This window comes from Cheilinus undulatus, linkage group 2 (genome assembly GCF_018320785.1).
Source record: "Cheilinus undulatus linkage group 2, ASM1832078v1, whole genome shotgun sequence".
Classification (NCBI taxonomy): Eukaryota; Metazoa; Chordata; class Actinopteri; order Labriformes; family Labridae; genus Cheilinus; species Cheilinus undulatus.
This window is the reverse complement of record NC_054866.1, coordinates 19679948-19693222: the sequence shown is the minus strand read 5'-3', so window position 1 is coordinate 19693222 and position 13275 is coordinate 19679948. Positions and strand designations below refer to the sequence as shown.

Genomic DNA, 13275 nt, shown 5'->3' with positions numbered 1-13275 from the left:
CCCATCAATATGCTCATGTCCTCTCCAGTGAGCACCCACAAAAACTTTCAACATCAGTGCTCTTAAAAGTAACTGAAACCCTGGACTATATTGGAAGTCATACAAAGATGAGCAGTTGAATAATAAGAGTCATAAATGAAGCAAATACAAAAAAGGGGATGGGACAAAATGAAAACAATATCAACTATAAAATCCGTCAACAGCTCAAACCAACAACTGAGATTTCTACCAGTTCATGCAAAGTGCCATGTTAAGGTGTGCAAATGTACAATAAGAGTGTAAAAAGAGTTACCTGAGGGCTGATTTTTAGTAAAGGAAACACACTGGTGATAAATGAGACCTTCCTCACAGGTGACCTGAAACAACAGTCTGAGGCAGTTTGTTTTAAACGGCCTAAAGCCCAGCCTGCCAACTCCCTGAGATTTTGCCGTCTGTTTTCACCTTCATGAGACTTATTAGCCATTTAGGTTTTCAAACTATGCAGCCATACAAATGCTTTAAACAGATTCAATAGATTTTCTGTTAAGGAGGGTCTTTACCTCAGAACAAACAGATAGCATTTCATTTTCCTTAGATAGTCTTTGCTATATATTATTTTGAGGTAGCATCAACATGTGGTTAAAGGCAGTTTTTCTTTTTTAGTCAGTGAGCTTGGTGGGGACTTTGAGAAGCAGTGTCCTTACCTTTTTTCGCATCTTTTAAAGAAAAGAAGAAAATAAAAATTTACCAACTGCTAGAAACCTTTTGGGAAAGACACTTTCCACCGTAGGTATGACCCTGAAAACTTCCTATGCTCCACAGATAACGGAATTACTAGAAGCGTGACCACAGTGGTCTTTGTCCACAGCCTTGAATAATGAAGAGTCCAGTATATTTTCAGTGTAGCCTTTGTTCAAGAACGTCAGTCAGGCAGTTTAAAGACTTAAGTCTATTACTACTTAATTTTTCAGCCACCAGAGGGCGTCATGTTTTAATATGTGGCCCACTGGGTCAAGTCAAAGGCCTCCTGTATGTTTCCCTAGTATCTTGATTTGCATCAAACAATACATTTGTTTTGAAATAATCTTTTTCCTGTTTGAAAATTATGCTTGGCCATCAATACATAAACATAGCTTTTTTAAGTTTTCTATAACATGTATCTCCTAAGGAATGAAGATGAACAAAGAAGACTTTGATTATTTTAGCCTGTTAATAGTTAAACTTGTAAAAAAAAGTCAATTTTTTATTCTTCTAGACAGAAGACATTTCACAGTCTAAGAAATGGTGGTTACAGATTAAAGAGATGCAAATACTTTTTACATCTTTACTCTGAATGCCACCTGCAACAAGATAGATCTCAAAAGTCCAAAATGCACGATTCTATTTGCAACAACAAATGATCTATGGCCACACTAACAAGCTGTTTTTGAGTATGACAATTAATTTCATCAACAGTACCTAGCTTTGCAGCATGTACCACATATTTCCCCTGAGATCGCACAGGGAGTTCTTCGCTCAAGGCCAAAGAGAAACTCTTGAATGCTGGAAGTTTAAAGAGATCCACATGACCAACATGATAAGGCCTCTGGAGCTCGACAGCTGGACTGCTCTGCAGTGCTTCATCCTGCCATGAATAAGTCAACGTAAAATAAAATAAGGAAATCTTAATGAAGCTTTTCTGATGATCAAAAGCAAATCATAGCATGACATTGATAGGTCACTCTCCTGCTTCAACATGTTTATTTACTCCAAAAACCACAGACATATGTCTGAAAGTCACTGGGTAACACCATAACACCATAAAGGTTTGCCTAACTTCACATTTCCTATTAGAAACTTCTGCTTAGCTTCACTCACCTCTGCTGTTTCCTTTTTCCTTTTTTTCTTCTTTTTCGACTGAAGACTCTTTTCAATAAAGACTGAACTTTACAAGGTTAATAAGGGAGAAATGTTTTTTTTTTTCAAGTGGTGATACTTTTCTGGTTTGCACTGCAAGACATTCTCAAAGCATTCTGAAGTAGCTTACATTACAAGAGAGAGGGCAGTCACTGCCATCAGGGCAAAACCTCATATCTCCAAAATCGCTTTTCATGGTATAAAAAAATGCTGTATTTTTTAAATAATTTGACACCAAGTGGTCATGATCACCATCTTATTTGCATTTTTAATTGGCTTAGATTTGTAAAACCCCACTGACAGATGTAAAAGGTGATCACTAGCACTAATTAAAAAAAAATACAAAATTAAAAATGGAGATGTAAGGTTCTGGCCTGACACCAGCACAGTGCTTCTTAGAAAAATCATGCATATAATGAAAATGATGGCTTAGTTTGTAGTAAATAGTGGATCTGTTTTTTCACTGAGAAACAAGTTTTCCTCTGACAAAATGCACTTTTTTGTTTTCTAGAGAAATTAACAGAATTTATGTGGACAAAACAGCGTTGTTATCCCAAAATGAGAAAAAAAGACGCTAAAGTCCCAGAGAAAAAAAGGTCAAATTTACATCACATTAGTTTATAACGTATGTATGTTGAGAATAGTTCAGAACCACACATCCAGAGAACAACCACAATCGGCTCTGTAACAGAGTTAAATTAAATTTTGAATTTCTTAGGGCCATCTTATCAAATACCAAGACAGTTCATATACTTAAAATGTATGGCTGCATCCAGGTTCTCATGGGAAAATAAGAACCTTACTGGGGGACTAACTCTCGCAGCGGAAGGAACGGTTAGGCCAGCCTCCGCGGAGGGATAGTGGATAAAATGGGAACAGGGCACTATTTGTCAGTATTGTTTGAGTCATCAGCAGGAAGGGAGGACCTGCCCCCGTCTGTTGTGATGTGACAGCTCTGTACAGTGATTTAAATGTGTACAGTTTGTGTCAGTCATGTGAATGACAAACAGTCGCGGATGTACATTTAAAAGCAGTGGACGGCTGCTTACAGTGCTAACGTTAGCTGTCCTGTGAGACTCGACTGCGGAGGAAACAACGAAGTGTTCTTTTATTTCACACGGATGAAATTGATGCCCTGTGGATGAAACGTCCGTGTTTTTCAAAAGGAGACTTATATCCTTCTTGTCGACCCTTCCTGAAGAAAATAAGGACTAACGTTTTTGGATAAAGAACAGCGGCTATGTTGACATTTCTGTTGCATCCTTGAGGTTTTGATGCTAGCTCGCTGATGTTTGCTAGCATTACATGCTGTTTCTACTTTTTTATACCATTAAGAAGCGTGTTTGATTAGCTACAGATGAGATAGTGTTATTTAGATGTTATTGTGGGCATGTTTGCAGAGATTTACCATGGGCAGCAGCTATGACTCTATGTGTAGCAGCCTCTGCGTTGTTATGTCACAGTCAGGCTAGCAGATAGCTCGCTCTCTGCAGCTGCTCTCAGTCTTTTGCATGGTCATGTCCTGCAGGGTTGGCATCATGTAGACTGTGTCTCTGAATACGTTTGGAGACTGTGGATACACAGAGTGTTAGTGAGCCTCCTTGGAGAGTAAATGCAAAGCTGGATTGCATCTATCCAACTGGGTCAAAGACTGACAGCTGGCACTGATAACAGTTTAGCTCGGGATTGTTGCTAGCCATGCTCAGAGCCGTCTGTTCTGTGTGACATTACAAACATCCCAGCCTGCTTAATAAGAGGGCATGAGAGAGCATCATGTCCTGACTGTGACTCTTCTTTATGCAATAAGAAGGGACATCAGCAGAACTAATATTTAAGAATATTTTTATTACTGACCAATTGGCTGATCGCTGCAGAATTAATCTGTACATGAAATGTCATATAATTAAGAGAAAAACAAATTGAAATTTCCTCCAAAACTCCAAAATTAGGACGTCAGATTGCCTTTTTTTGTCTAACCATCATCCTAAAACCATAGGATTCTTCTTTTTCTATCATTTATAACTAAGAAAAGTTGCATATCCTCACATTTATGAGTCTGGGACTCACATCCTTGGCAATTGTGCTTGGAAGATTGACGAAATTATTAATCCGATATCAAACCAGCATCCCATCATGATGAAATAAATCTGCAGTGAAGGAAGATCAAGCATCTCCAGTACTGAAGGGATTTTTTTGCTCCAGGATTTTTCAAAGCAACATTTACCCACCTGCTCATCATAATGGAGACCGTGGGAGATTTTGAATACAGCAGAAAAGACCTGGTTGGACATGGAGCCTTTGCTGTGGTGTTCAAAGGAAGACACAGGAAGGTAAATACACAGCTTGTGTCTGCAGTGTTTCTCCCTCTTCTCTTGCAGGAAAAAAAAAAGGGGGCAAGCTTCATCTGAAAATCTGGGTCAGTGCAGGATGCAGTTCTGCAGCAGAGGCGGCATATGTAGGCTGTTACCAATTTTAGAGGGTGGTAAATGTATTGCTTGTGGGACTTAAAAACATAAACTGTTGTGATTGTGAGAGGGGATTTTGATGTTATTTGAGGAGTAAGGTGGATAAATGTGTTGATGTGGTTTGGTTCATTCATGAAACTAGGATGAGTCAGGCAGCAGTGAATGACTTGCTGACGTAAAGATGGGGCAGGAGGGAGGATGGGGTGCAGTGTTTTTCCTTTTTAAGGATCCAAGTGTCTTCCTTATGTAACAACAGTACATTCATCCTTATCTTTATTTAAACTTTATTATTTAGATGAGGGGTGTCTTAATAGGAGAGAGTTGCCAAGAATAGCGACATAATTTAATTTAAACAACAAACCAGGCAGAAAAACAAAGGAGGTCAACATTAAAATGTCTTGTGTTTATACACATGAAGCCTTTATTCAGTAGATTTCAACAAGATGATGCATGAAGATTTTTTCATGCAGTATGTGCAGAAACCTGACACATTTCTTTCCTAATTCAACCAAAAGCTTAGAACCAGAAATACTTAAGCAATCACCAGGGTTATATTCAAGCATTCTAATTGTTCATGCACAATATGTGATTAGGAATATATAACACACAAACTCTTAGTGAAATATCTGTAAAATATGTCCATTATATGCAGGAGAAGCCCTAAGAGGAGGTGCATTCATAATTTATATTATTCCAGTTTCCTGAGATAAAAGGGCATTTGACAAGATTGTAACTTATCCACCCTGTTATCTCAGGATAGAAAACACTGTTTTCCTATGATGTAACAAATTAGTTCAGTGTTTTCTTGAGATCTTGAGAAATGTACATTTCATCATGGGAACACAAGTGTTGCTGATAAAACTAATCCCAAAAACTGGGGATGCACAATGTTGGATTTTTGCTAATATCTGATATGCCAATATTTGAAAATTAATTTTAGCAGATACTGATATTAATAACGACATTTATATGTAGTTCAGACCTAAAACTTAAGTCCTTAAAACACACAATTCAAAGTTTGAAGATGAACATATGAAAACATTTCAGCCCTTAAAACACACTTAAAAGTGTAACGAATGATGATGAATAAAGAAAAAGACTAAAGCTGAAGTAGGTATGTTGGTCCAGCCTAAAACTTCTTTACCGTATTTGTTTGTGTAACTAATATTTACATCCCATAGGCTGATTTTTAAAGCCAAAATATCAGTCGTGAATATCGGCAGAAATGTTCAAATCCGTTGATGGTGTTGGGTGTCCCTACCAAAACAATTAAAATGTTCTATTAGCAAGGTAAAACAGGGTGAGGTTTTTCTTCTTTGTTTTTTTAGTTATACAATAAAAATACTTAACATGATGTACAAATGCATGGGGAAGTATAAATAGACTAAGAAATATATCAATAAATTGAATTTCCCTCAGGATTAGAAAAGTATCTATCAATCAATGAAATCTTAAGAGAACTGTGCACCCAGTAAACATAAATGCTAAGAGATGGGATCTGTACAGTAATTATGGATGCTAAATGATATCTATGCTTGCATTTAAACTTAAACTAAATTAGATATATGAAATTACAGCAGTGAGTGAGGAGCTGGCAGTTTAAAAAAACTCAGATTTACTTTGTTACTCTCAGAAAAACTGTGTGAACACTGAAAGGGGTGTGGTTATTTATAACAGGACATGCTGTTGGTGGGTTTGTGTGTGTGACAGAGATGCAGGAGATGACATCATGTTGTCCCCATTGCTGCTGGTGTGAAACAGATGGTGCTGAAGTCCTAACCAAACGCCACATAAAGCCTCCCATCACTCCCTGCTGCTGTAGCAGCCTCAATCTCTCAGTGGAGAAGTTCCCTTTCCATTTTATCCTTTCTGATAGTGGATGTGGATATCTGAATTTGATAGCAGCTGATACAAATACTGTTGGGATTTCAGTTTGAAAATACTGTATCAATCGTACTATTACCTTGGGTTGCTTAGATACTAAAATGTTAAACTTTGATATGATACTGGTACAAATCAAACAATATGGATACCTGTTCTGATACTACAGCAAAATTCTAGGCAAACTCCTACACACTGTCTAAACTGCACAAATGTGTTGGCAAGAGAAACACGTGGTTATTTTCTTTGGTTGCAGCACCCTTTGGTTAATCGTATGACTGAAGAGGTGCAGTTTTTTCAAAGCTTTGGTACTATAAAAACACCAATCCTCATTAAAGCAGAGATTACAACATAATATATGATTGGGATAATTTTGTATGGCTGGTTTCAATTAAATCTTTGACATATCCCTCTCCTTTTCAGATTTAAAGCATCAAACTACAGACATTTTTTTTGTTTTTACAATATGCTGCTTTGTTCAGGGTTTCTGCATAATTTGATAAGCAATTTTGTTTGTTCTGGAGAGAAAGAAGCCTCTGTGGATAAATTTAGTCCTCTTTAAGACCTCATGAACAAATGATTTTAGATGTGGGTTGTCACATTATCTAAATATTTAAACCTTGATATGGTTCTAATAAAAATCAAATGATACCACAGCAGTAAAGATCCTGGTGGTAGACACCCAGTATGGGAAATTTTTTTTTTTGTTTTGCTTGTGGCAGGTTTTTGTTAAAATATGTCTGAAGATCTGAAGAGTTTTTAAAGCTTGGTGCTGTTAGATATGAATGCTTTTAAAATAACAGTGATTTTGTCATTTTGAATGGGTGGAAACAAAATACTATAGTATAGAAAAATGTTGATATATCTTGTTTTAAACTTACCAGATTATCTACAGACAAGCAAAGCTAATGTTGGCAGCACCTTAGCTTGATGGCCAATAAACTGTACTATCAGTATGGTGCACAGACTGCTTGACTCCAGCTGCCAATACTTGTATCTACATCTGAACAACTCCACTGCAGACAGTCTTGTCTATTTGGAGGCACATCCCTATACTGCCTTACATGCCTCTCAAGCGCATGGTCAGTGTACAAATATTTAAGTCTTATCATCCATGTGTCATTTAGTCTATTTATAGGATAATGCAGTCCATGTCAGAGGAGCAGGAAAGTTAGTCATATGCAGTGGAGGTGATGGATCTCTTTGCTTGGGGTTTTTGATTGTTACACTTACTAAGAGCTCATGGTACATTAATACAAATAAATGATAAAAAAGCTCAGAAAAGACAAGGCTGCACACTCTGTTACGGGAGTTTTCTTTGAGGTATTTATATCACCTTGCTAAAGATGCAAGTTACTGGTCCACGTTGAGTCTTATAAACTGATGACTGATATTCAAATATTCCAAAATCAAGTCCCATCTCTACTGATGTGGATTACTGAAGCAATCTACCATAGCATTTGTAAAACACATTATTATATCTGTAAGACCCCTAAAACATAAATATTAAAGCAAGATGCGATCTTCTATTACAATGTCATTCTCACACCTTTGGGTCAGTGTCTGGCCGCAGTGTTGCTGACGCTAATCTCTTTGTCGCTCCATAATCAGCTGTGATTCATAAATGAGATCATGCATTATTCTGGAAAATGAAAGCTCCTGTTCCTGTCTGTGCAGAGGAGAATTGCTTACTCTGCAGTGCTTAACTCCCCATTATGTGGTGCACTACCCGGCCATTACTTTAGTTTCTCCCCCACCCTTCCCCTCTCCTCCCCCTCTCCTCTCCTCACCCCTCCAGCATTACATGACGTGCCAGCGAGGTCACTTCTCTTATTTTTTCATTGGGTGTTGTGTCGGCTGCTCAGTCACACTTGGCTGGGCAGACTGTCAGTGATCTGGGGATGGATGCAGCTTAGTTGGCAGTGTATTATGGACACACACTCGCACACACATGCTCTCTCAACCTATACTGGACTCTGTGCCAGGCTCAGTGTGAAGTGCACCCGCGGGACAAGAACATCTCCTTTTAACCTACATTCATTTGGGAAACATGTCCTTTTCATCCAAAGTATAACTTCCTTTGCTTCCTCTTGTAAAAACTGGCTCTATGAGGCAAGGAAATTCAACTATTGAGATGTATCATGATCAAACTTGTTTCAAAAGCACTGGTGAACTTGTAAAGGATCTAGTTTTCTGTCAAGTTAACACTGTAGCAGTCAGGCATTCATTTTTACCTATGCACCAGGCAGTACTGTTTTTTTTCCAAACTGACTGCTTTCCATTTTAAGAGGTCTGGATGTTTGTCACTTTTCAGGTTTCAGTTGCTGTTAACTTTCCAGTTCAACTGGATAAAGGATTTACTCATCACTTGCCTGTAAACTATGAGCAGTGTTGGGAGTAACAGAGTAATACGTTACAGTTACGCTGTTACTTTTTATGATAACTAGTAGTGTAAGGCGCTTCTTTTTAAAATCATTAACGCTGTTACAATTACTGAGAATTTAAAACACACATTACTTGTTACTTTTACAGCCAACAAGTTGTTGATGAAGGTCAGTAAACATCTGGTTTGGCAGATGATGTGACAGGACCGTAAGTACATCAGCATCCTGTGAGAGAATAGAGCCTCTGCGGACACACACAAACAAACACAGGCACTAAAGCACGCACACACATCATGGCTGAGCACTCGAGCGTGAGCTCTCTATCTTGGAAACACTAGCATTACTTTTCCCTCCTCGGGATAAAGGACAAAAAAGAACAGGGAAGTAAACTTTCCCACCACCAAGAACAGTTATTCCAACCTTGTGAAGTACTGAGTTAAACACACGTTACAGCTAAGCTAGTTTCCAGAGAGCCAGATGCTACAAACACCGCTAACCCAGGTACAGCTAATGTTAACCTGGCAGACCAAGGAGGAGCCACTCCATGCAAACAACCACGGCTGGATTTTAAATCACCACCAGCTGTAAAGTGTGTCACCAAGGCAGCACTAACAGACTGATAGCAAGGTATGTTCTTAAAGACACGCTGATATAAGCTGTAGAGTCTGCTGCATTCAGAGAAATAATGAGGAAAAAAAACATAAGCTGAGAGAGGACCGTCATGCAGAAAGAAATTTAGAGAGCAGCTGGGATTTATTCTGTACACCTTAAACAGTGTGCAAATGCTTTAACAGTGTCATTTGTTAAAGCAAATGACAAAGTTAAAAAATCTTCTAGATGAAACACTAGAAGAAACCTTACCAAATTGGAGCTAGTGTCTGTATGGCTCCTTGGCACAGCCTCTTTTGAGTTCCTATCTGCTTTAGAGAAACATCGTACTCAAATTTAGCTTGAAAAGGTCTACATTTTGGTTGTTCCCTGGGATTTTAGCAATTACTGTCTTTGTCTTGAAACAACAAAGCTGGTTGTCCCATGGTATCAGGTTAAATTCTTAAGAAAATGACGTCAAAAAAAGGCGTCAAATTCCCATCTTATAAATTACCTTGAAAATGGCACACAGACTTAATAAAACAATTTTCTCAAGTTCAGCTAATGCAGTCAGGTTTCTTCTGACCTCTGTGATTGTTAAGATACTCTTAAAACTGGAAGCAATATCAAGTTAATTTAGATAATAAACAAAATTTCATAACTATTAAAAATATCTGCTGAAAAGAAATGAATTTTTTTTCCACCATGTTTCTATCACCATCTCTGTTTTTCACAAGGGCACTGTGACAGTCTCTCCTGAGTTTATTTCTGGGTACTCAGCTGGGTGTTTGCATGTGTAACACATGATCCCAACGCCTGTGAGCTCACGTGATCTCAAGCAGTCTTTTTATACCTGCTCCAGGAGCTCATATGGAAACATTATCCAAGTACAGGGGTAAAAGTCCCCTCTACCCTATCGTTAGCTTTTAGTGTAAGTAGGCTGGCTGCTGCGCTGGCTGTCACCAGAGTGCCTCATCATTCAACGTGTCATTCAGCACGATAGGGTAGTCTGACTGTCAGAAACCCAAGTGACCTAGTGTTACTGGAACGTATAAAATTTCCTTTGTCCTTCAGGCCGGCTCTCACAGAGATGCTGACAGAGTAATTTAGGCCAGCAGGCTTTTAGACCGCACTCAGACACCCACGAATTTCTTATTTAAATGTCAGTTTCTTTTCAAATAAAATTCAAGTACAACTGCAGTTGGCTTGTGAGAGGGATTCATCTGCTCGATTTATTGGCTGCCAACTTCATGCAGAATTATTGTAAATCATTGTTTTCAGATAGAAAAAAATGTCAAACTCAACCATTCAATTTTTCATCCTGTTGCCATAAACATGACATTAAAAGCAATTAAGTTATGCTATTGAACCATTAGTATAAGTTATTTAAACTATAGACTTTATCATGCTAAAATTTGAGTTTTAGAGGAAAACTTAAAAAAGGTAACAACTTTGCTTTAAAAACCGGATTTACCAAGGTTAAGGCAGCTAAATGTCACCAGAGCATCTCACCAATGGGACAGTAATGTGTATCACATGGTATGGATTGATATGGTATCGGATCTTATCTGTACCGGATAAATTGTATTGTATCATATCTAAAAGATCCTAACGTAACATATTGTATCTTAAGTTTTGTATTGACCCCCAATATATTGTATCCAAGTTTATTGTATTGAATCCTAATGAAACCTTTGTAACATATGTTTCCTAACCTATCCCATTTGTTGTACAGTACAGTATCCTTCATATCCTGTCATATCTAAATGCATTATATCTGTTGTATGGTAAATATCCTAATGTACTGTATTGTATCCAAAATTGTATCGTATGGTGTTGTATCTATGTAGCCTAACCCATCATATGCTATTATTTCATCACTTGTTGTGTGTTATCATTGCAATTGGGAGAGACTTAATACACATCTAATCCATAGATGCCATAATCGGAATGGAAGAGGGGAGGGTTATGAATGAGTGGTGACTTACGAATTATTTCCTACTTGAACTTTTGCTGAACTCTGTATTCTGAAGTGTCATACCCTTATGTATTGTATCCTAATGTATTCGTATCATAGAACAGACCTGCAGACAAAATATCTTCTTTTTTTTCCAAGTTTTTGATTATTTGCTGATTGTTTGGTAGAAGTGAAATAATCTTTTAGTCTATAAAATGTCAAAAAAGGAGAAATTCTCACTTCAATTTCTCAGAGCCAAAAGTAATGTCTTTAATCATTTTTTTTTACCAGCATTTAAAAATCCCAAACCTTTTTCATTTATTGTCACTAATAACAAAAAAGCAGCAAATCTCTAACTTCAACATACTTGAACTGGAAAATGTTTGATACTAAGAATTATAACTGATATTAATAATCAGCTAATCCACTTATCAGTGCAACCATAGTTCAGAGCTGTGTTCTAGTAAATCAAGGCAAGTAAAGCAAGGCAGCTAAAATGAATGCCATTTATTGAACTAGTGTAAATATGGTCTCTTTCTATTGATTACAAGATGAGACAGCCAGGATACATGGAGGCTTATCCTCCACACTAAACATCATCCTGAGGGCGAGTGTGACCCAGCTGTGTTTACAAGCCCGTTTGTTCTCTTTTTAAGTGGGAGTAACATGTTCATGCACCTTTTCCAGTGTTGAGTGTCAGTTTAGAGAAGGATGGAAATAGCATATTTAGGAATAACATAACCTTTTCACATATGCACTAAACTCCTCATATTATGGTAAATTATTGGGGTGAATTGCATGTGTGAATGCGAACTGTGGGCTTTATCCAGACTTTTTGCCTGCAACCCTAAATAAAATATCTGCCAGGAGTTGGTGTGAAAATGCAGCAGGAAATATTAAGGAAAATTCACTGTGAGTGGGTGGGGATGAGGATGTTTATATGCAACCGCTGAGCTACCAGTTTGATCTTCATGTCAACATAAAGCTGCGTCATACTCTCTGGCTTGCTAGCATGTTCTTTTCCAGTCCTTCATTTATGCTGTGAAAATGTCCACTCACATGTCGAATTGATGTGATGGCAAAAACTGTCATCATAGTATCGGGCTCTGTTGCCAAGTCTGTCATCTTGCATGTGATGCAAGCACTAAATTGATGTCTGCAGCTCACTTTTACATCCTGTCTTTTCCTTTGAGACCCCCCTTCTGGCAGGAAAACTTTGTCAAAGAGCAACTTGGGGAGATCTCTGAGGCAGATTGCTGAAATTCTCTAGAAATATTCAGGAATGTATTTGCAAATGGGACTATAAACCAAACCTCTATGTTTATATTAAAGCTACATAATTAAACATTTCACAGTGTCAATGACATTGGCCATAAATGTTTATCTAAGTTTTTTTCCCTCTTCCTTGTGCTCCCTGCAGAAGACTGATTGGGAAGTGGCCATCAAAAGCATCAATAAGAAGAACCTGTCCAAGTCACAGATCCTGCTTGGCAAGGAAATCAAAATCCTGAAGGTGAGTATGACCCTTAATTGCCTCTCACTTATCTCTTCAGTGTAATCAAAGAACAATCTGATACTGACCTTGTGTTTGCCTGCACCTTTGGCAGAAAAGAGGCCTTGACTTTATGGATAGAAATGTCATTAAAGAGGCTCCAGTAGCTGCTGCTTATCTTCTAACTTGTTTTGTGTTTTTATTCAGGAATTGCAGCATGAAAACATTGTGGCACTTTACGACGTTCAGGTAAGATTTTAACCTTTTCTGCATTATATTAATTTGAGTTTCATGGGAATGTAAGGGAAGAGATGCTTGTTTTTCATCAGTATATCATTATTCCTCTCCATGGGAGTTGTTATTTTCCTAGAGGGTCTTTGAAGGTGGGTGGGTACAGTATGTCAGAGAACTCTTCTGCTCCAGTATCTAAAAGGCAAATGCTAAAAAGCTTGAATCATAAGAGTCTGTATCCTTAATCCCCCAAACTGTCAAGAGGATCTGTAACTATTGACGAGTCCTTCAGTTTGCTGCTGAGTAAGATTTCCCTCTGTCTTGCCGACACAGCTGGATGATTCAGGGTTGAATTATTGCAGTTGTTCCGTTCAGTCAGTCCAGTTGTCTGTGTTGTATAGC

The 13275-nt window shown here is 38.0% G+C and overlaps 1 protein-coding gene across 1 annotated transcript in view; it reads left to right on the top strand.

Moving 5' to 3' along the window:
- Positions 1-2785: 2785 nt before the first annotated feature.
- Positions 2786-13275, top strand: part of ulk2 (unc-51 like autophagy activating kinase 2) — a 52831-nt gene continuing 42341 nt past the window's right edge. Inside the window, exons 1-3 of the mRNA XM_041801128.1 lie at positions 2786-4205; positions 12571-12663; positions 12850-12891. Coding sequence (XP_041657062.1) covers positions 4116-4205; positions 12571-12663; positions 12850-12891 — 225 coding nt within the window. The 5' untranslated portion in view covers positions 2786-4115. The remainder of the gene's footprint in view (positions 4206-12570; positions 12664-12849; positions 12892-13275) is intronic.